The sequence below is a fragment of the Rana temporaria genome, chromosome 5 (assembly GCF_905171775.1).
Source record: "Rana temporaria chromosome 5, aRanTem1.1, whole genome shotgun sequence".
Taxonomy (NCBI): domain Eukaryota; kingdom Metazoa; phylum Chordata; class Amphibia; order Anura; family Ranidae; genus Rana; species Rana temporaria.
Genome location: NC_053493.1, coordinates 207773733 through 207798623, shown reverse-complemented (window position 1 = coordinate 207798623; position 24891 = coordinate 207773733). Strand labels below are relative to the sequence as shown.

General features: G+C 43.7%; 1 protein-coding gene across 1 annotated transcript in view; it reads right to left on the bottom strand.

The window, feature by feature from the left end:
- The window catches only part of ELP2 (elongator acetyltransferase complex subunit 2), a 171806-nt gene that overhangs the window by 39880 nt on the left and 107035 nt on the right, over positions 1–24891 (bottom strand). Inside the window, exons 13-14 of the mRNA XM_040353517.1 lie at positions 14262–14450; positions 4008–4077 (exon numbers count right to left, since the gene is read on the bottom strand). Coding sequence (XP_040209451.1) covers positions 4008–4077; positions 14262–14450 — 259 coding nt within the window. The remainder of the gene's footprint in view (positions 1–4007; positions 4078–14261; positions 14451–24891) is intronic.

Here is a 24891-nt window from a genome sequence, read left to right as displayed (position 1 = left end):
ATAAAAAGGGGGGGAGAGTTGGGACTTTGAATGAGATGCGTTTTTATAGCCAGGCTCAAAATTACCAACCAAATGATGAAACCAAAATCAAACTTTTTGGAAACAATGCAAAACGTTATGTTTGGCGTAAAAGCAACACAGCTCATCACCCTGAACACACCATCCCCACTGTCAAACATGGTGGTGGCAGCATAATGGTTTGGGCCTGCTTTTCTGCAGCAGGCACAGGGAAGATGGTTAAAATTGATGGTAAGATGGATGGAGCCAAATACAGGACCATTCTGGAAGAAAACCCGATGGAGTCTGCAAAAGACCTGAGACTGGGACGGAGATTTGTCTTCCAACAAGACAATGATCCAAAACATAAAAATAAATATCTACAATGGAATGGTTCACAAATAAACATATCTAGGTGTTAGAATGGCCAAGTCAAAGTCCAGACCTGAATCCAATAGAGAATCTGTGGAAAGAACTGAAAACTGCTGTTCACAAACGCTCTCCATCCAACCTCACTGAGCTCGAGCTGTTTTGCAAGGAGGAATGGACAAAAATTTCAGTCTCAAAACTGAGAGAGACATACCCCAAGCGACTTGCAGCTGTAATCGCAGCAAAAGGTGGCGCTACAAAGTATTAACTTAACTGCTTGCTGACCTGCCGCCGTCATTTTACGGCGGCAGGTTGGCTCTCCTGCACGAGAGCCCGTCATACTACGTCGGCTCTCTCGCAGGCTACCAGGGGCGCGCGCGCCCCCTGCTCGCCCCATACTCCCGTGCCCAGCAGGCGTGATCGCCGCCGGGCACACGCGATCGCTCGTTACAGAGCGGGGACCGGGAGCTGTGTGTGTAAACACACAGCTCCCGGTCCTGTCAGGGGGGGAAATGCTGATCTTCTGTTCTTCCCCGCCCCCTAGTGTTAACCCCTTCATTGCCAGTGGCATTTTTATAGTAATCCAATGCATTTTTATAGCACTGATCGCTATAAAAATGCCAATGGTCCCAAAAATGTGTCCGAAGTGTCCGCCATTACTAGTAAAAAAAAAATATTAATAAAAATGCCATAAAAATACCCCCTATTTTGTAAACGCTATAACTTTTGCTCAAACCAATCAATAAACGCTTATTGCGATTTTTTTTTAACGAAAAATATGTAGAAGAATACGTATCGGCCTAAACTGAGGAAAAAAATAAATTTTTTTTTATATATTTTTGGGGGATATTTATTACAGCAAAAAGTAAAAAAATATTCATTTTTTTCAAAATTAGCGCTCTATTTTTGTTTATAGAGCAAAAACTAAAAAACGCAGAGGTGATCAAATACCACCAAAAGAAAGCTCTATTTGTGGGGAAAAAGGACGCCAATTTTGTTTGGGAGCCACGTCGCACGACCGCACAATTGTCGTCAGTTTAAGCGGTGCAGTGCCGAATCGCAAAAAGTACTCTGGTCTTTGACCAGCAATATGGTCCGGGGGTTAAGTGGTTAAGGGGGCTGAATAATTTTGCACACCCAATTTTTCAGTTTATTTGTTAAAAAAGTTTGAAATATCCAATAAATTTCGTTCCACTCCATGATTGTGTCCCACTTGTTGTCGATTCTTCAAAAAAAAATTACAGTTTTATATCTTTATGTTTGAAGCCTGAAATGTGACAAAAGGTCGTAAAGTTCAAGGGGGCCCGAATACTTTCGCAAAGGCACTGTATATACTTATTCGAGAAGGAACCAAACAGATGTTCGCATTTAAAAGGCAACTGCTCAAGGTGTTTCTTTTAAGGGAGCTCAGGTGACAAGCACTGAAGCCAAAGGATGCAGGGTATGTGTACAGGAAAAAAGGCTCATCCCAAAAATCTGTAACCGCCAAGCCTATCAGTTAGTAGTGTAATGCTGAATGCAAAGTTCCGGCTGAATAAAGATAGAGGGATCCATAATTTTGGAGCTAAGGTTTCAGACCATATGCTTAGAACAGAAAGCAATGGCTTGACAAAGTGCTATAGACACAGTTGTGGGCTGCATGGCAGAGCACCCCAGGGCAAAGTTCAAAATTGTCGCTCTATTTTTGTTTATAGTGCAAAGAATAAAAACTGCAAGGGTGATCAAATACCACCAAAAGAAAGCTCCATTTGTGGGGGAAAAAAAAGGATGTACATTTTGTTTGGGAGCCACGTCACATGACCGCGCAATTGTCAGTTAAAGCGACGCAGTGTGGAATCGCAAAAAGTGGCCTGGTCTTTGGCCAGCAAAATGGTCCGGGGCTTAAGTGGTTAAGGTAGGAAATGGCTGGATCTACCACCTGAATTGCATAACCCAAAAAGGAAAAAAATATGAATATTCTTAAACGAGTCCATAAAGTGGAACTATAGACTACCAATATATAAATAAAATAAAAAGTCTTTGCTGCAGCACCTAGATAGTAGCATGTAAAGTCTCACAAATAAAGGCCAAAAGGTGTAAAAGTATCACAAGATTTTACCAGGTTCAGTCCAGGCATGCATTTGAATGCTTTGTCATGCCTGGAGCGGTTCAATATAAGCAATACTGTATGTACTCATATATCCTAAACACTATTGATGTGTACTCACCATGCTTACCTACAGGCCGAGTTCACACTGGTACGACATAACGCTCAGACATTGGGAGCTCATGTCGCATGACGTGTGAAAATCAAGTTTCCCTATGGGAGCGGTCTTAACTGGTCCGACTTTGAAAATGCTCCCGGTACTACTTTGATCCGACCTTGATCCTACTTCAACCCACTTTGGTATGCGACTTGTGCTCTGATGATCTTGAGGGGGAACTCCATGACAAATAAAAAAAAAAAAAAAACGGCATGGGTTCCCCCTCTAAGAGTATACAAGGCCTTTCAGTCTGGTATGGATTTTAAGGGGAACCCCCCTACGCCGAAAAACGGCGTGGGAATACCCCCAAAGTCCATATCAGACCCCTTTATACGAGCACGCAGCCCGACTATTCAGAAAAGGGGTGGGGACGAGCAAGCCCTGCGCCCCCCACCCCAAAACACCTTGTCCTCATGTTGATGAGGACAAGGGCCTCTTCCCGAAAACCCTGGCTGTTGGTTGTCGGGGTCTGTGGGCTTATCAGAATCTGGGAGCCCCCTTTAATCAGGGGGCCCCCAGATCCTGGCCCCCCACCCTACGTGAATGAGTATGGTATGAGTAACCCTACCCATTCACCTGGGAAAAAAAGCGTAAATAAAAAAAACCAAACACACTACAAGGGATTTTTAAAGTAATTTATTAAGCAGCTCTGTAAAGAGTGCCCCTTAAAATTCATGCCAGTCCGAAGGGCCTAGTATGCTCCTGGAGGGGGGAACCTATGCCGTTTTTTTTTTTTTTTATATGGCATGGAGTTCCCCCTAAAGATTCATACCAGATACAGTACCTTGTATTGTCGGGATCAAAGTTGGATCCCTGTTCATTGAAGTCGGACGCATGTCAGACTTCAAGTCGCAGGGCAAAGGCGGATCCAAAGTAGTAAGACTGTCGTGTCATACAAGTGTAAACCCGCCACAAAGTCTACAAAGGAACTAAAATATGTGAATAAAACTTAAAAATGTGGGCTGTTGCAGTTAAAAAGCAAATAAAATTCTATAATGCAAGCCATTTGTTTTGGTTATCCAATGCCTCTGCTTTAATAAAAACTGATTTAATGATATAAATAACAGTGCCAACAGATGAGGAAAGTATTAGTAATGTGCCTTAATTGATTTATATAGCTTTGCTAATATTATTATTCAGAATGCAAAATTGTTATCCACAGGCAAAGCTCATAATGTTAATGACATATGCACAGAAAAAAATAATGGCTGTAACAATGCACAAGGGGGATGAACGCAATCATTGTGACTGTTCCCAATTATCACCACTGCTTCCTGTCCTTCAAATTAACTCTATATGGGGAAAGAATAAAACCTACAATGCAGACATTTATTGTCATAAAAAGATTGGCTTCTTAAGTACATGCACACACCCCCGAGAACAAAACATCAATCCTACCTTGAAAGACTGCTTTATTCGACAAACCCAGAGCAGGCACAGTAGCACCTTCGGGAAGATTGGTGTTTTCCTGCAATAGCAGAGCAGCGTAAAGATCAATAAATGTATGAAAAAATCCACATGGAATTGAATGTGCTGGCTTTTTCTACAAAATGTTAGCTAAAAGTATTGAATCCACAGTATATAGATGTTACCGTTTTCACTATATACACACACACACACACACACACACACAAGGTAGTTCTATGAATGGTAAGTGAAAATAAGCCAATAAAATTTGAAATATTAAAATGTGGATACTAGCACTTAGGTCTAATGGAGGATTAGGCCTCTAGCACATGGACGGTGAGAGGCATAAACAATGCTAGGTGTAAAAATCCAGACATTATCTTGCACCCAGAAAGAAATGCTGCCTACAGCCTGCCACAAAAGTGAATGGCTGTAAATGGGCATACTCTTGTAAACGCAGGTAGTAGTTTACAATGCATTTCCCAAACTCAGAAGTTTTGCGTTTAGGAAATATTTTGTACACATATGAATGTGTGCATAAGGCCTTACAGACTTTTATTTGGGATAAATGATATTGCTGTGTGTAGCACCAGCTGATTTCTTGTCTAGGAATCAAAAATATAAATCAATTTAGACTTGGTATAAAATGGCTGATAACAGAGCAGAAATCAGTAGCTCACACATCCACAGCAAAGAATAATCGAAACAAGTTGTACAACAATTCCAGTGTAAGCAAATAAAGACCACCTACTAAACTGTAACACTGCTAAAGACGAAGATTATCTTCCTGAAATGGTAACGCTTTTATTCATGCACCACTAAGCAAATATTTAGAGCCCATTAAAACATTTGTGCCTTTTATCATACTGTACCCCAATGAATAAAGCTAATTGTGGAGCTAATCTGTTTTGAATGGCAGCGTGCCACAACACACAATCTAGGGCAGTGGTTTCGGACCTCTAAAATGTACAATTTTGAATCCCACGGACCACTAACATGAATTTTTTTTTTTTTCCATAAAGATTTTATTGAAGCAAAAAGGTATGGACAATGTTACAAATACAACCTTAACTTCAACATACATAACATGTCCTCACAAGAGGATTCACAGCAAAGTGTTCACATGAGGGGGAACAGGTACAAGTTAAACATGCGCGACAAGTATCATAAACAAAGACATTGTCTGTGTAGGTTACCTCATCCACATTTTATTCATGGGGAAGGTGCATTGTGAATCGATCTGGAGGCAATACATCTACTTGTAGCTATGCAAAGGGCCTCTATGTCCTCCTAAATACAACAGACATCCCAAAACCCTTACCCACTTGTACTACGTCCCCTATTCAAACCGTGGATCCTCTCGGTATTAGTGGGATGGGCGGGGGGGTCGACTCGGGGTCATCCCATTCGACCCCAACGTCCAACCTCCGTATACGAGCAGATGAGAAGAACGAAAGAGTAAAAGGGCAGAGAGAGGGAAGACGAGAAGAGGAGAGAAGAAAAGAGAGAGAGGAGAGGAGAGAAGAGAACACAAAAAAAAAAAGGGGGGAGGGGAGGGGGGTGGACTCAACACAGGGAAAAAAAAGGGGGGGGGAGACGCACACTGTAGGGAGTAAGTGGGGAGGCCCACCACCCCCGCCGTCTACTTTATAGTGGAGGCTCCACTTAATAGCAACCTCATGATTCCGGTAGTATTGAACGTATCCTTCAGGATTTCAATCAGCCCGTATTCTGTGTAAGGTCCTGGTACTCCGCTGAGCTCCGGAAATCGAACCACTCAGTCCAAATAGAAGTGAAGTTAGAAATTCTATTGTGTGCCGTGCTTATCAGCTCCTCTATCGCTGCAATGCGGTCAATGCGTGCAATCCATTCCTTGGTAGTGGGAGGCGTTGTGGCTCTCCAGTGGACAGGAACACATAGTCTGGCTGCATTGACCATATAGATCGCTACCGAGTTGCGATACCGCTTTTTGGCAATTTTCGAAAGATGAAGAAGGTATTGTGCTGGTGAAAACTCCAGGGGAAGCATAGAAACTGCTGTCGTCACGTCATGTACCTTTTGCCAATATGGCTGAATCAGGGGACACTCCCACCAAATATGGATGAAAGTACCCAAGGCCCGCCCACACCTCCAGCACCTATCTGATACTGATGGGGCAAACTTGTGTACAACATCCGGTGTCCTATACCACCGCGTCCTAATCTTAAATACATTTTCCTGAATGCTCACACTCAGTGAGCCTTTAAAGATCAACCAGTTGATCCTCTCCCAATCTTTCATCTCAATTGTTCTGCCCAACCGGGTTTCCCAGGATGCCTGTTCTGCCTGCATGGACATACTAACATGAATTTTACATGCTCAGACATCCCAACCTCCAAAATGAATTTCAGGGAGGTGACAAACTAATTTCTTAGAGAGAGAAGTGGGGCTGAGAGGAAGGGGGTGAGAGAGGGTGGTGGACAGAGAGGGCAGGCTGAGAGAGAGAGAGAGAGAGAGAGACAGACACAGAGAGAGCGAGAGGGTGGTTGACAGATAGGGTGGCTGGGAGAGAGAGAGAGAGAAGGGGGGGTGGCTAAGAGAGCGAGAGAGGGAGGGGGCTGAGAGAGCCATTATCATCCCTCTCCACAATGAAACTCCATCATCCCCAACTTCACACTCTATAATCATCATCCTCATTCTTCTCCACACTGTAACCAAAACATCCTCATCCCTGGATTCCTATTACACATCTATGCTCATCTCCAGCCCCTCTCTCTAAAATCACCCTCATCCCTTTTCAGAATCATCCTCATTCCTCTCTGCTTTGTAATCCAGCCATCATCCTTATCCTTGAATTCTCTATGTGCTCTTTCCCAATTCAAATTTCTATTATTACATGATCCATCTTCACCCCTTTTACCACCATCATCCTCCTCATCCATGGAGAAGCCTCTATCTTTCATAATCACCCTTCATCCTCATCCCCACCTTCCTTTTTACCATCTTCTTTACCCCTGTATATCCCCTCAGTTCTTACAACAGCGGAGACTTTCCTAATGTCAGGGTGTATGCCTGTAGTGTAATGTGGTGTATGATATCCGAGGCTGCAGCACACTTACTTCCCTCCGAGAGTTGTGCACCAGCGAAGACATGCTGGGTGTGATATTTTCCAAGGCCGGCCACACCTCCTCCCGAGTCCCGCCCCACTCACAATGCAAGTCTAGTAGCGGGCTCCAGCTTAGGGATGTTCTGAATAGGAGCAAGTGTCCAATCAGCTGCTGGGGAGAATAATCAGTGTCCCTGGCTTGTGAACTCTGTGGCTGCGGTCTGTTATTTTTGGGCAGCTGGCCAATCCTGGTGTCGGAGGCCCTGCAGTGCCCCCCCCCCCCCCCCGTGCGCCTAGGTGCCATGCACCCTACCTACCTACCTTGTACATACAATGCTCTGGCTCTCTGCCCCCCCCCTCCAGGCATTACGCTGCTGACTCATCATTGGATCTCACCTCCTTATCCAACCATGTGTTCAAACTCTGTGCTCCCTCCCACATTCTGTGATCAGCACTGCCATCAGAAGTTTCCTCCTACCTCCCCTTCTGCTCTCTGCACTACTCACAGTGCCTCCCTCTGAAATCACAGGAGCCTACTCTCTGAACTACAGAGGGAGGCATCACGTATCAGTATTGACTGTCAGCGCGCTTTGAGAACAACACTGAAAACAACATTGAGCGGTATACATCTGCCACAATGTTGATTTACAGCAGAACCCCTAGGGACCACCAACGTTTTCTTGTGGACCAGTATGAAACTGGCATTAATTATAACCAGCTCTGAACTGACATACAGAGGTAAGCCAGTACTTAGAGCGAGGCATGTCTGTGCTTGTAAGAGGTCATTAACATAACAGCTACCCGCACAGGGCACTATCTCTGCCACCAGGGGATTCCCCTGTCCAAATGCTAACTGTAAACAAAAGGGACCAAGATACTGGTGATGTCAATACCAAAACATGACAATGCTCATATCTGGGATATTACAAGTTCACAAGAGAGGCAGACCAGTCTCCATGGTCATAATCGTGGGCGGAGTCTGATAGGAAACAAACGATTTCCCCATTGCATTTAATTGACAGAGGATAGCAGTGGGCAGATTTGAAAACCGCTATGGGACTGCATAGCAGCTATAGATCCACCCACTGCAGTGTGCCGTCAATTAAAAGTAAAGTGAATTAGATGGGGAACTAGTTTCTCAGTTCCCAATCAGGCTCGGGTTAACCCTACTACGCAACTCCTCAGAGGGGCCTAAGGTTTTATTTTTTAACTACTTGAGGCCCGCGCTATAGCCGAATGACAGCTTCAGCGCGGACCTGAAAATCCAGCAGGACGTCAATTGACGTCTGCCCATTTCCTCGTTCCCCGAGCGCACAGCGGGGAAATTCTGTGCTGGCCGTGTCCCTTGGACACAGTCAATCACAGATCGCCGTGAACGGCCAATCGGAGTGGCCGTTTGGTATGCGATCTGTGCGGCCAATGAGAGATGATCTTAAATGTAAACATACGAGATCATCTCTCATTGCCGGCTCACACAGAGACAACGTCCCGTCTCTGGAGAGGAGACCGATCTGTGTCCCTTGTACATAGGGACACAGATCGGTCACCTCCTCCAGTCAGTCCCCTTCCCCCACAGTTAGAACACTATTCAGGGTGAACATTTAACCCCTTCCTCACCCCCTAGTGTTAACCCATTCAATGCCAGTCACATTTATACAGTAATTAGTGCATATTTATAGCACTGATCGCAGTATAAATGTGAATGGTGTCAAAAATGTATCAAAAATGTCCGCCATAATGTCACAGTCCCAAAAAAAAAAAAAAAAAAAAAAAAAATCGCAGATCGCCACCATTACTAGTAATAAAAAAAAAAAATACAAAATAATAATTCTGTCCCCTGTTTTGTAGGCGCTATAACTTTTGCGCAAACCAGTCGCTTATTGCAATTTTTTTTTTACCAAAAATATGTAGAAGAATACGTATCGGCCTAGACTGAGAAAAAAAAATGTTTTTTTTTTTTAAATTGGGCTATTTATTATAGCAACAAGTAAAAAATATTGTATTTTTTTTTCAAAATGGTCGCTTTTTTTTGTTTATAGCGCAAAAAATTAAAACCGCAGAGGTGATCAAATACCACCAAAAGAAAGCTCTACTTGTGGGGAAAAAAGGACGTCAATTTTGTTTGGGAGCCACGTCGCACGACTGCGCAATTGTCAGTTAAAGCGACGCAGTGCCGGAAGCTGAAATTTCACCTGGGCAGGAGGGGGGTATATGTGCCCAGTAAGCAAGTGGTTAAATAAAACTAAACCTGTACGGTTGAAAAAAAAATTGAAAAAAGGTTACAATTGTTGGTCTCTTCTAAAATACAAAATTCACTCAGTGTGTATTTATTATGGTTACATCAATGGTTATATCAATTGAAAGCATTCTAGCGACAGCAAGGCCGCTAGTTCTTTCAGAAGGGGGTTCACAGTGGCTAGCATTAAAAACAAACAAAAACATGACTGTGACTGGAACTCAAATCTTCAAACTTTTAGTCTTAAAAGCAATGGAGTGTCATTTTCTTGACTACATTAAGAACATGTGCCACTGCTTTATAAAAAAAAAAAAATTGTACATCTGTAATCTTGTTTGACACTGGAAAAGAACACTTGCAGTTGCTTTACCTTTAAAAACAATATAGTGATGTCACTATATTGCTTCATTTATGAAGGCAATTTAATTTTCATGAGATAATGATATTATGAGATTTCACACAGTCCCATGACATCAATTCTTTTAATGGCTACCTCCTGAACTCAGTATTAAACTTTTAATTTATTTAATCAAAATAAATGGAAACAATTTAGTGAAGTAAATGAAGCAGATGAGACTTGAAGGTCGAAGAAAAGTCAAATATAAAGGACGCTTAACGGTTTCAGATTCAGAAGGTGATGTAGAGGAAACCGAGGCATGGACACCTATAAAACATCTGGCTGACAAGAAACAGTACAGTTGCAAGTTCAGGTTTTAAAAAAAAAAATGAATTTAGAAAAAAAAAAAAATGTATATATAAGTATGGATTCAGACCATGTGTGTTGCGTTTAATGCACATGGAGTTTTTTTTTTTTTTACATGCTAGCTTGTGTTCATTTTTTGTTTTTGCACAGCAGGGACCAAACAACCTTATTGTTTGGTTATTCTTATTAGTATTATACAGGATTTATATAGCACCGACAGCGCTTTACAACATTAGGGCAGACAGTACAATTACAATTCGATACAGGAGGAAAAAGGAGGGCCCTGCTCGGTAGAGCTTACAGTCTAAGAGAGGGTCAAGCGATATGAAAGGGTAGTAACTGTGGGGGATGAGATGATGAAAACAAAAGTGCAGTTGTTAGGTGGAAGCAGGGTAGACTTCTCTGAAGAGAAACGTTTTCAGGGATCGTCTAAATAGTCTGACAGATTGGTGTAAGGTATTCCAAAGGACGGGAGAGTGCTCGGGAGGAGTCCTAGAGACAAATATGGGAGGAGGCGATGAGGGAGCTAGAGAGCAGGAGGTCTTGGGAGGAACGAAGAGGACGATTAAGTTGGTATTTTGAGACTAGGCTAGTTATGTAGATGGGGGGTAGAATTGTGGATGGTTTTGTAACTTATTGTTAGTATTTTTTTATTTAATTAGTTGAGGGATTGGCATTGAGGAGTAGCAGACGCTGAGCGGGTTTGTAAGGTGGATGAATCTGGCAGCAGCATTCATGATGGACTGAAGGAGGGATATTTAACCTCCTCACTACCGGCCGCCGTCAATTGACGGCGGCACGATAGCTCTCTTGTTCTGAGAGGACGTCATATGACGTCCTCGTCTTTCAGAGCCACTGGGGGCGCGCGCAGATGGCGGCGCGCACCCGCTGCGTTCCTGGTAACCCGGTGCGCGTACCCTGAGGCCGCCGGGCACCCGCGATTGCCCAGTAACTGAGCAGGACCGTGGATCTCTGTGTGTAAACACAGAGATCCACGTCCTGTCAGAGAGAGGAGACCAATGTTGTGCCCCTTGTACATAGGGACACAGATCGGTCACCTCCCCCAGTCAGTCCCCTTCCCCCACAGTTAGAAACACTATGCAGGGCACACATTTAAGCCCTTCCTCGCCCCTAGTGTTAACCCCTTCCCTGCCATATTTATAGCACTGATCGCTGTATAAATATGAATGGTCCCAAAAATGTGTCAAAAGTGTCCGCCATAATGTCGCAGTCCCAATAAAAATTGCAGATCGCCACCATTACTAGTAAAAAAAATAAAAATTCATAATTATGTCTCCTATTTTGTTTTGTGCAAACCAGTCACTATATGTTTATTGTGATTTTTTTTTTAAAAATTGGATATTTATTATAGCAAAAAATAATGTGTTTTTTTTCAAAAAATTTTCAATCTTTTTGTTTATAGCACAAAAAAAAAACGCAGAGGTGATCAAATATCACCAAAAGAAAGCTCTATTTGTGGGGAAAAAAGGACGTAAATTTTGTTTGGGAGCCACGTCGCACGACCGCGCAATTGTCAGTTAAAGCGACGCAGTGCCGTAAGCTGAAATTTCGCCTGGGCAGGAAGGGGGTATATGTGCCCAGTAAGCAAGTAGTTAAAGGTAAGCCAATGAGAATGGTGTTGCAGTAGCCAAGGCGAGTATTCCAGCATGTTGTGACGCATTGTGCTGTGTGTAAATATCAGCTATTTTTGCCCAGTATGTACCAAGACAGCGTGTTGGCGGGAACCAGGCTAATGGAAAGTGGTTTAACTTTACTTGTTATAGTATCACGCTGGGCCTGCATTAAGCAATGGTGTGAATTTAGGCCTTGGTATGGATTGATATGTAGCATGGCAGCCTCCAAATGTATAGCTATAAGCAAAGGACGAGTTTTGTCAAGTGATCTTTATCTCAAATTCCATCCATTGCTGAAGAACTTTGTTGTTATGGTCCCTACAGCACACCCAAACTCCTGTTTTCTCTTATGCTTATCATATGAATGAGAAACAGCTGTCAACAGTAATCGGATATGTTGAGGAACACTTCCGACAGTTTTATAGAATATTACTTATAGTAATAAAATAAATCAGTCTATGATGGGGCATTTTCTAAGACAAAAGTTGCCCTCAACAAATAAATCATATCAAAGCTTAGGTTGCTAATCCTCCAGAAATCTTACAGCAACATGTTATACTTAATTATTGTTTAAATTATTTTCAATTCTTTTGTGGTATGTCAGCTATTAAAAGGTCACACTTCTACATCTATTATGAAGTTCTGGTCTTGATGACACATGAGGAACACATTGATATACAGTACATATCTTCCTTTTAAAAGGCTAGTAATTCCAAAATATACTTTGTGCTCTTTTAAAGTGTACAGCTCTCCTGTACTCGGGAGCTTGATCACTTGGTGAACAACCAGAGTCTTCCGTTGGAATAGGGAATGACCATGGATACATGGTCGCTGTGCGTCCCACTGGACGATGGGATGACAGTCCTGTGGGACGAACATGGTGAGGAAGGTTTTGCAGATGGCAGCAGGGGAACGCTGGAAGTTGGGCATCTTTACATCTAAACACTACAGGTACCCAAAGTTGCCCCACCTACCCATCCCTTTATCTGCGATGTATAAAACAGTGCAGATGGGACAAGTGGTCCATGGTAGTGAGGATAGTAAGGGGTTAAGAGTGTTCTGGCCTGTGGGGGAGGAGTGTCCTGTGGTGGGCGGTGCTCTAGACATGTGATCAGTTCAACCATTTTACACACACACACACACACACACACACACACACACACACATACATACATACATACATACATACATACATACATAAAGGGGGTCAGAGAGAGGTCCAGGTACTATTACTTTTGGCTCTGAGGAAGAGGGTTCGCCCTCGCAATGCGTAAGCCGTAGCTGTAATCTATGTCGTTTGGACTCTCCGGCTGTTTGGTTCCAGTAGGAGACCTTTCAGAGGCATCTATCCCTTCGATGGAGTGATGTTTATGCTTGTTTTTAACTTGGTTTGTGAGTAATCATGACTTTTTATAAAAATTTGAATTAAACCTAGCCTTTGGTAATGCACCAGGTCGGTGCACCCTTCTTTTCCTTTTACACTTTAAAAGAGCTACTGGAATCCAGCAGTTAAACCCAAACCAAAATCTCAAACCAAGTAGTACCCTTGAGGCCCATCAGACGCATCCTTCCCAATAATGATATCAACAGTTTTAGGCCCCATGTATACTGCTGCTGCTAAACGTACGTTCAGAGGCAGTTGGACACTTTTTTCAATTGCCCCTGAACTCATTCAATGTTATCTTATTTGTACATGTACACAGGTATGTTTACCTTTTTTAGGCACTTGCGTTTATAGAAGGCAAAAAAATGAGTTCAGACGCCGAAGTTTCCGACGCTAAACGCTTCTAAACTCGGTAACCTGCGTTTAGTTTTTTAGGCGTTTTTCATTTTTGGCCATTTAAAAAAAAAAAATTAAAATGCTTCTAGTCGCAAACGTGGCATAACGCGGCATGTAAATGCGTCTAAATGGCCGTTTTTAGACACTGGTTTCTAGCTGTCAAGTTAAATCTTTCAGGAGAAGTTGAACAATGTCCCGTGTACATGAAGCCTTAGGAGGGCGGATTAAATCTTACATTTTTCTTATTCACTGCCCATTTTCTTTTTTTTTGTTAATCCTAATATTCAGTATTATTGATAGTATTTTTACTAGTATTATTAAATAATAATATACAATATTATCAAATAATAAATGTTTGCAGGTTAATAAGCAATGTGAAACTCCATGGACTGGTTTATGAGTTAAAGAGAAAATCTATACACAACACACACACACACACACACACACACACACACACACACACACACACACACACACACACACAGTCCAAATGTGAGCATGCAGTGCTTGACTTTCCTATTAGAATATAGTGTGCCCTGCAACTAAATCATCCTATATTAAAATGTACTTCTGAACCCCTTTAAGATTCTCCTTGGACCAGGAGTAATACAGCAAATTCAGAACCATTAAATATTACCAATTATACACTTCACTACTGTCAGCAAATTTAGGCCAGCATCTGCAAAGATCTTTCAGATCTAAAGAACATTACAGCAATGAAGCTACAGGAGTATAGGAAGAACATTTAAAATAGTTTTTTTCTAAAGTGCTCTAGTTATCAAATATGTCACTTGTTTACTCACGTACATTTGCAAGAAGATTTTTCACTGAAATGTTAGAAATTTTACTGAAGTTCTCAATGAAGTTCCTTGGTGCAGCAAATACCCTGAGAACTTTCTCATCTGATCCAGACACGAACAGAAATCTTCCGATCATAGCAATACACTGCATGTCATAGCCATGAATCTGAGGGCGAGCAATTTCATGCCAGGTTATCTGTTAAAACAAAGAGTCATTATTATTATACATATAATACAAAAAAAAAAAAAAAACAGCAACCAATCTATCAAATGTTGGACATTAAATTTGATCATGCATATTACATTATGATTGCACAAAATACGCACATCCTTTTTTTGGGGTTCAGCAACAGCTGTGTAGTGGACAGGCAACTTGAGAGATCTTGACAATTTATATCTAATTAGGCAGGCGATCGCAAAAAACAGCTGTCACAGATAGATTTACTAAGGTATCCATTTATGAAGCAGCAGTAATCCACCACCGACGGGATTGCTGGCAAAAAAACTTCTCCAAGATCCCTTTCACACTGAGGTGCTTTACAGGCATTTTTGCACTAAAAATAGCGCCTGTAAAATGCCTGTAAAGCGCCTCTCAAGCCACCCCAGTGTGAAAGTCTGAGTGTTTTCACACTGGGGCAGGATGCTTGCAAGACAGGAAAAAGTCCTGCAAGCAAAATCTTTGGGGCAGAGGGGGAGGAGTGTATACACCGCTCCTCCACTGCCCCTGCCCATTGGAATAAATGGGCAGTGCTGCCGAAGCACCTGCAAAGTACTTCGGCAGCAGCACTTTTAACCCTTTATTCAGTCGGTTAGTAGTGCCCCGCTAGTGGCTGAAAAGCACCGCTATAACAGTGGCAAAGCGCAGATAAAACTAGCGGTGCTTTAATGCTACTGCCCCATGTGAAAGTAGCTTAAAGTGCCCATTTATGAAAGAATGTTTATCACTTCTCATAATGAGAAGAGAATAGATCTACAAAATACTTTAACTGGAAAATGCTTGGTCATGCAACACTGTACCCAAATTAAACGTATACAATTTTTTTTCAAAGAATTAGAGCTTTCTTTTGTGGTATTTAATCTCCAATGGGATGTTTTATTTTTTTTTGCTTTAAAAATTAAATGTACCAAAAATTTTGAAAAACAAAAAAACAAAAACAAATTTTTCTTGGGTTCTGTAAAAAAAATTGGCAAAGAAATATTCTTCATTAATAACTTTAGGCTAAAACGTAGTCTGCTACATATCTTTGGCAAAAGATAACTGGAAAGAGTGTACATTATTTAGTCTGTAGACAAACTGGTATATTTGAAAAGTGATAAATCTACTGACTGCCTCATTGCCAAAAATCAAATTTCTTGAGGATTTAAAATGTGAGGACAAAAACTGATATACACGTGGGATAAGTTGCAATTGTAATTATCCCCTTTTTTAACCACTTAACCACCAGCCGCCGTCATATAACGGCGGCAAGGTGGTTGCTTAACTGGGGGTTGCCGTTAATTAACGGCGCCCCGCAGAAGCAGCAATGCGCGCCGCCTCGGGCGCGCACACAGAAGATTCTGTGCGCGCCGGGTCTATGAGACCCGGCGCTACACAGATCAGGGAAATTGACCAGTAACAGTGGTCTTTTTCCATGTGATCGCGCCGTCCAATGACGGCGCGATCACAATGTAAACACAGCAAGGTCAATGAAAGTTTATCTCCTCTCCTCTCCTCACACAGTATCAGCGAGAGAGAAGAGGAGATAAACTGTGAGTTTTGCCATCCATAACAGTGCCCCATAGTGCCCATCTGTGCCCATATTGCCCCATAGTGCCAAATCTGTGCCCATATTGCCACATCAGTGCCACATCTGTGCCCATAGTGCCACATCAGTGCCACATCTGTGCCTAAAGTGCCACATCAGTGCCACATCTGTGTCCATAGTGCCACATCTGTGCCCAGTAGTGCCACATCTGTGCCACCTGTGCCACACCAGAGCCGCACCAGTGTCACCGGAGCCGCACCAGTGTCACCAGAGCCGCACCAGAGCCACAACAGTCCTATACCAGTGCCAAAACAGTGCCGTACCAGTGCCGCCTGTGCCCACCAGTGCCGCCTGTGCCCACCAGTGCCGTCTGCGCCCACCAGTGCCGCCTGCGCCCACCAGTGCCGCCTGCGCCCACCAGTGCCGCCTGCGCCCACCAGTGCCGCCTGCACCCACCAGTGCCGCCTGTGCCCACCAGTGCTGCCTGTGCCCACCAGTGCTGCCTGTGCCCACCAGAGCCACCTGTGCCCACCAGAGCCACACCCGTGCCACTACAGTGCACACCAGAGCCACCAGAGCCACCTGTGCCCACCAGAGCCACCTGTGCCCACCAGAGCCACCTGTGCCCACCAGAGCCACCTGTGCCCACCAGAGCCACCTGTGCCCACCCGTGCCACTAAAGTGCACATAAGTGCCGCCTTCTGCTAATCCGTGCACACCAGAGCCACCTGTGCCCACCAGAGCCACCTGTGCCCACCAAAGCCACCTTTGCCCACCAGAGCCACCTTTGCCCACCAGAGCCACACCCGTGCCACTACAGTGCACATAAGTGCCGCCTTCTGCTAATCAGTGCACACCAGAGCCCCACCAGAGCCACCAGAGCCACCTGTGCCCACCAGAGCCACCTGTGCCCACCAGAGCCACACCCGTGCCACTACAGTGCACATAAGTGCCCACCTGTGTCCATCAGTGCCACCACAGTGCTCTGCAGTACAGCCTCACCAGCCACCAGTATGGCAAAAAAATTCTTTACCGGTGAGCAGGCCGTACATCTTCTACTTGCCATGAGCGATGAGAGCAGCGAGGAGTCTCTGTCCGATTCGGATTCGGCCTATGAACCAGTTATAGACAGTGGGTCGGATTCAGAATCTGAAGAGGAACGTGGGCCCAGGAAAAGAAGGGGTGCTGGCGTGGAGAAGCGGCCTACTCCCAGACGCGCAGGGCCGTCCACCTCAAGCGATGTGCCGTCCGCCTCAAGCGATGTGCCGTCCGCCTCAAGCGCTGTGCCGTCCGCCTCAAGCGCTGTGCCGTCCGCCTCAAGCGCTGTGCCGTCCGCCTCAAGCGCTGTGCCGTCCGCCTCAAGCGCTGTGCCGTCCGCCTCAAGCGCTGTGCCACTGCAACAAAGGGGCCATGCCAGCCTTCCCTATGGCCTTCAAAACCCCCTGTGGCTTCCCCCTAATTCCGGAACAGCAAATATCCCCCCTTTCACTGCCCAGCCAGGTGTCCAGGTGAACACCGAAAACTTTTCAATGCTTAATTTTTTTAATTTACTTTTCACCGAAGATTTGCTATCCTTCATTGTGGCCCAGTGCAATCTCTACGCACAACAGTACATAAGAAGTAACCCTGGTTCCAGATATGCCCGCCCCTTTGAGTGGAGAGAACTAACCGTGGACGAATTTAAAATGTTCTTAGGCCTAACCTTTACTATGGCACTTTCAAAAAAAAAACAATTGTACTCCTACTGGTCCACCAAACCCATTCACCACATGCCACTCTTCTCCTCCCTTATGCCAAGATCCCGATATTTAATAATTATGCGGTTCCTCCACTTTAACGATAACGCCCAGTGCCCTCCCCGAAATGACCCTGCTTTTGACAAGCTATATAAAATTAGGCCACTTCTAAATTTTTTCGCTCAACGATTTCCCCAATTATATACCCCTGAACAGAACATATCCGTGGACGAGTCCCTTGTCAAATTCTCAGGCAGGCTGGGCATCAAGCAGTTCATCCCCAGCAAAAGGGCCCGATATGGGGTCAAAATGTACAAGCTTTGCGACAGAGCCACAGGGTACCTCTACTCATTCATGGTGTATGAAGGGAAGGACTCGCAACTGCATCCCCCTGAATGTCCAGAGTATATGGGAGTCAGCGGAAAAGTGGTCTGGAATCTGATGTATCCACTCTTTGGAAAGGGATACCACCTTTATGTGGATAATTTCTACACCAGCTTGCCCCTGTTTCGCTGTCTTTACCTCCGGAATACCCCAGCATGTGGCACAATAAGACCCAACAGGAAAGGCTTCCCGCAAAAACTGGTGGATCAAAAGCTCAGACGAGGGGAGTCTGCAGCATTGAGGAACCAGGAGATATTGGCTGTCAGGTGGAGGGACAAACGGAACGTCCACATGCTTACATCAATCCACGACGACACCTGCGTGGAAGTCCCCCAAAGAACCGGCCCAATCCAAAAACCAAAGTGCATCTATGATTATAATTTGTTCATGGGGGGAGTGGACTTCAATGACCAGATGATAGAACCCTACCTGCCCACAAGAAAATCCCGCCACTGGTACAAGAAAGTGTCCATTTATTTTTTTAGTTTGGCCTTTTATAACTCCTATGTAATCTACAAAAAGTCATCAGAGAACCCCGTATCATATCTGGACTATCAAGAAGAAGTCATCACCGCCCTTTTGTACCCCGAAAACCCACCGGAAAATATTCGCTCTGATTCTGTGAGCAGACTCCACGAGCGTCACTTTCCTGAGAAAACCCCCTCCCCTGAAACAGGCCACAGAAATCAGAAGAGGTGCCGGGTGTGCTCCAGAAGAGGAATTCGAAAAGACACTGTGTATTACTGTCCCGATTGTCCTTCCCAACCAGGCCTCTGTATTGGAACATGTTTCCGCCGTTACCATACGTTTCTTCATTATTAGGGACGTATGGTAAACGCAATTCTAATTTCCTGTAATTTCCCCCCCCACACCCCTTATGCCACTGCACTCATACCTCTGCCTTCTCCGGAACCGACCATGGCCTGTTATACAACCACTCTTTTGCCTAACCCTAAACATACCTCTGCCTTCTCTGGAACTGACCCTGGCTTGTTATACGACCACTCTTTTGCCTAACCCTAAACTGTACCTACATCTGCCTGCTCTGGAACTGACCCTGGACTGTTTGACCACGTTTTTTGCCTGCCCCTTGGATTGATCTTTTACCCTGCTATACTAGTGGGAACACAGGGGTCTCACATATGTGAGGGGCTCCAGAATTGTTTTTCTGGATGAAAAAACAAATTTTTTAGTTTTCTCATTCCCGGATTAGGGTCTGGTTGCCCGGAGGCTTCAAAGAGATTTGGGTGGGAGAAGCCTCTACCCCTGTCCCCATTCCCCTACCCATGGCCCGCTACTTGGACCATGTTCCTACCAGGACGAATATTTTTCCTGACTATGGACAATATTCCTGCCTGCTGCCTGCTGCCTGGACAATTCCATTCACTGTCGCTGACCAGTGACCACGTCCCTGCCTGCTGCCTGGATCGGGGCTCTCCTTCTGTGGACAATTGCACTACTAAAACCACAGGTAATCTTCTTTTTTTTTTACCCATTACTCAGCAGAATGTATTTTAGGGTGTAATTCTTGGTATGTACATGCTGTGTTAGAAATATGAAGGCCCTTCAAAAATGTGATAGATTGTAAGGAAATTGGATGTGTAATTTATGTCCCTAGAACACCTGATGGTGCTTCTTGGATGTTGGGCCTCTGTATGTGGCCACGCTGTGTAAAAGTCTCACACATGTGGTATCGCCATACTCAGGAGGAGGAGCAGAATATATTTTGGGGTGTAATTTTTTCTATGTACATGCTATGTGTTGGAAATATCCTATAAATGGACAACTTTCTGTAAAAAAAATGCGTTTTTATTTTTTTCCACATTTTCCAAGAACATCTGGAAAAAAATGAACTGTTCAAAAGACTCATTATGGCTCATAGATTATACGTTGGGGTGTTAGCTTTCCAAAATGGGGTCACTTTGTGGGCGTTTCTATTGTCCTGATGCTCCAGGGCCTTCAAAAGTGTAATAGGTGGTTGAGAGATTAGATGTGTAATTTATGCTCCTAGAATGCTTGAAGTTGCTACTTCGGTGTTGGGCCTCTGTATGTGGCCACGCTGTGTAAAAGTCTCACACATGTGGTATCGCCATACTCAGGAGGAGCAGCAGAATATATTTTGGGGTGTAATTTTTTCTATGTACATGCTATGTGTTGGAAATATCCTATAAATGGACAACTTTCTGTAAAAAAAAATGCGTTTTTATTTTTTTCCACATTTTCCAAGAACATCTGGAAAAAAATGAACTGTTCAAAAGACTCATTATGCCTCAGATTATACGTTGGGGTGTTAGCTTTCCAAAATGGGGTCACTTTGTGGGCGTTTCTATTGTCCTGGTGCTCCAGGGCCTTCAAAAGTGTAATAGGTGGTTGAGAGATTAGATGTGTAATTTATGCTCCTAGAATGCTTGAAGTTGCTACTTCGGTGTTGGGCCTCTGTATGTGGCCACGCTGTGTAAAAGTCTCACACATGTGGTATCGCCATACTCAGGAGGAGCAGCAGAATATATTTTGGGGTGTCATTTGTGGAATATACATGCCATGTGAGAGAAATAACCTGTTATAATGACAATATTGGTATGAAAAAAAAAAAAAAAAAAAAATCTTAATTTTGCAAAGAATTGTGGGAACAAATGACAACTTCAAAAAACTAACTATGACTATTACTAACTACCTTGGAATGTCTACTTTCCAAAAAGGGGTCATTTGGGGGGTATTTGTACTTTATTGGCTTGTTAGGGTCTCAAGAAATGAGAGAAGCTGTCAGTACTTCAGGTGTGATCAAATTGTTCAATTTTCAGAAATTGGTACCATAGCTTGTAGACCCTATAACTTTCACCCAGACTAAATAATATCCAAATTTTTTTTTTTTTTTACCAAAAATATGTAGCAGTATGCATTTTAGGCCAAATGTATGAGGAAAAATTACTTTTTTACAAAATGATATGATAGAAATGAAGAAAAATTCATTTTTTTACAAAATTTTCGTTCTTTTTTCATTAATAGCGAAAAAAAAAAAAAAACGCAGAGGTGATCAAATACCACCAAAAGAAAGTTCTATTTGTGGGAAAAAAAGGACAAAAATTTCATTTGGTTACAATGTTGTATGACTGAGTTATTGTCATTCAAAACGTGAGAGCACCAAAAGCTGAAAATTGGTCTGGTTATTAAGGGTGTTTAAGTGCCCAGTTGTCAAGTGGTTAAAGAACACCTAAGTTCCACAATTTTTGGGGAGTTATGAAATTAGAGATGCAGATGCCCTATTTTACATGTAGGCTCTCTGCTTTAAAAAAAAAAAAAAATTCCAACAGTCTAAAAGAAAGAATGACCTTTGAGGAATGACAGGAGGTGAAAATGTGGCTCAACAATGCATTTTTGCTGCCCCCCAACTGCAAGTCTAAACAAGGCTTAACAATTGAAAACCAGAGTGGCTTTTAATCATGTTATCACTAAGTCAGCTATGACCATGATCACATACTAGGTATGAGTTCACTGACAACATAAGTGGCGTTAGCAGTAATGATGCCACTGTGCATCTGTTTATTATTGTAATTGTCAGATGAAATCCCAGTGTAAAAAAAGCTACATTTTAAACATAGGGAGCTTGGCCTAGCTAGAGACCAAGATGTACTTAAAGTGTTAGATTCCAGTTCTCTGCTGCCGGTTACATGTTAAAAACAGCCATTGAAAGTAAACATAATAATGAGCAATAAATGGTTTTAAATCTTCATAAAAATATACATTTGAAATTAAACCTTTATTTTGAAATTATATGCAATATCCCGCCCCCATTGTGTTTAGCTGTTTACTGGGCTTGGAGGAGGAGGGAGGAGGAAGTGGGCTGTCATTTACCAGAGTACACACCCACATGTGTGACTATAGTCACATGGGCTGCTCAGATGTGACCAAGAAAGAAATTCTTGGCATAGAAACCCACTGAAAACAGAGCATGTGCACTAGTTGCCAGTGGCTGCTCTGCAGAATCTCCAGCTGCAGAGGGAACATGGACAGGAGGGAGGAAAAGAGAACCGCAGGATAAACCAGTTGTTTTTGTACAATACAGAAAATTAACCCATAAGGACCGAGTATGAACAACATGTAATACAGAATTTATTGAAGAGCATGAAGCGTGGACTCGGCCGTGACGGTCTGCTGAGGATCCTCCTACAGCTGGGACATAGCGGCAAATAAGGTGGCCAAGGGATCCAGGGAAGCAGCCTTTTGCTCCAGGAGGTGGTGGGCCCAGGTCTGAGGTTTGCCAGTCAATAGGGAGATTACAGAGCCCACTTTGGTTGCTTCCAATGAGAAGGTGCGGGGTTGCTGAGCAAAGAAAAGTGTGCAAGCGTTGCAAAAGGTCCGATATTTACTGAGCTCGCCCGCAAACTTTTCGGGCATAGGAACCCTGGGCTCAGGATGTAACATTACTACTGAGGGTGCTGGTGAGAATCCGGCTGAAGCAGCGCCTTGAGGGGTGGCGGGAGAAGATAGGACGTGAACTCGCTCTTCCAATCTTGTATAGCCTTCTTGTAGATCATTAACAGCTTGCGTCAAACCCGCCAGGTGTCTACACAGTTCCTGCATGGAGTTTCTTCCTTGCACGGGCATGGCTGATACTGTCAGACTTGCACATACCTGACCGATGAGCCCAATGGAGCAGAGGAAGTTCTCCCGTATGTGTCCGACTTGCGGCCCCTGGTAGTGTAAACAGGAGGCATGGGAGTGCAAAGTAGTAAGAGATCCTGGCAGGTATTTGCAGGAGAAGCGGCTCTAGATCCAGATGGAGGGGATGATGACCCACTTGGCAGCAGACAGGCAGACAGGTACACTGGTGAGTGATGCTGAGCAGGAGCAGATTGGTCCGGTCACAGGCAGGGTTGGCAACGGTCGGGCAACAAGGTACAGAGGAGCAGACAGGTTCAGGGTCAAGGCAAGTCAAGGTCAGGTGCAGGCGGAAGACTAGGGGAAATCCAAGTAACAAGCCAGGTAGTCAGGAGGTCAAAGTTCAGAGGAGATAACGGGAACAAGGGACACAGGGAGCTGCAGACCAGACAGCACCGAAACAAGGTGCACCGACAGTTTAAATAGACTGATTGGCACCAAGATGAGCACAGGCACACGCACACCAACGCGCACAGGAACACACAGGCGTGCACCAGAGTGGCCAACAGCGCATCCATCATGGGGACTTCTCTGAAAGCAGCACTGCCGGGGTGTTGGAGGAATGAGCCAGGGCAGTAAGCGGGAATGTGCACCGATTAGGGTGTGCCCAGGCACACCCTGTGCGCATGCCTAGGGTCAGTACGAGTACCTGCAAACGGTTTATTAGGTGGTTACATTTACAGTATTATAATTTCAGTATACATTTATCCTTTTTAGCAATCATTCACCATTTGCAAGCATGAACACATTACTAGATGGTTTGTTACACACACTTCATTCAGAAACAGTAAAATAAAATAAGGCACCCTTCCCCTGTGAAGTATTTTCACTACAAGATAAACGGTCATAAAGGAGAAAATGAAAATATACCAGTTACAAAGAATAACCAGAGAAGTTCTATGTGGCATTGCAATCACATAGAACAACCACATCATATTGCAAGCCTACCGAGAAGCCCCTTTGGATTGATAAAAAATAAATAAAAAATAACGTCATTACTTTTTCTTTTTGGAAGGCTTGCTCTTTATGCGGTCTTGTTGCCTAGCAACAAACTGAGCTCTTTCACAGACTTGCTAAATAGATTTTTCAGTCATAAAACAGTTATTCAACACATAAAAAAATTGGAAGCCAAGTGTTTTTGTCCCCCTAAGCAGTTGTTGGAAAAAGCAAAACCCCTAGTTAAAGGTTTATTATGGCATATGCTTTTGATAAGAATTAGAAGACTAAAGATATGTATGCACCCTATGTGCAGTAACACTGCTGGCTCTAGCCCCACACATCCACCACCTAAACAAAAAACGTATACTTCTATGAGGCATGACCTCTATCTAAATGAACTGGTACCAATACAGCACCAGAATATTGTGTCTTACAAGGAAAACTACAATCTTACTGTAACCTACAGGTGATGATCCAGCTTAGTATCAAAGTTCAGCACCATCTGTTTTGTTGTTTAATTTTTAAAGCACAAGTTCACTTTAAAAAAATTAAAATAAATGCACATTTTTTGCAGGTAAAAAAAAAAATGTGCATTTTTTTTTCTTGCAGGAGCCTGGAAAGAATTGCACCAGCGATCAGCAGATACCATGCAGGTCTCCTGCACACTGTCGGTGTATCTGCTTACCCGTACATCCCATATGGGTAAGCCGATACTCCCTGACAAAGACTCAATGAACTACCACGGTGCCCCACAATGCCGTGGTAGTTTGAGAACTACAAGCCGACAGCCGCTAAGGATGTCGGGGCTTGTAGTTCATTCAGACACACAGAGCTGTGTGTCTGAATGATGCAGCTGTGTGGATGGAGCAGTGGCAGCTAGTACGTGGAACTTCTCCCTGTACTGCTGCCACAGGGAGGGGGGTCAGCGGGCGGTGGCTGCAGCATTGGGAACAAGTTACATGTGCCACCCTATAATTGGGTGAAACATGTAACATGTTGCCAAAAGGTATACAGACAGAGAAATGCCCCTATTTTTTGGGACTTTTAAGGCACTTGAATTACAAAAATATATAGGAGAGGTGACATATGTAAAAACAGAATTTATTGGTATGTCAACATATAAAAAGAAGAGACATGGCAAACTAAGCTACTATTAGACCAACTGTGAAATGTA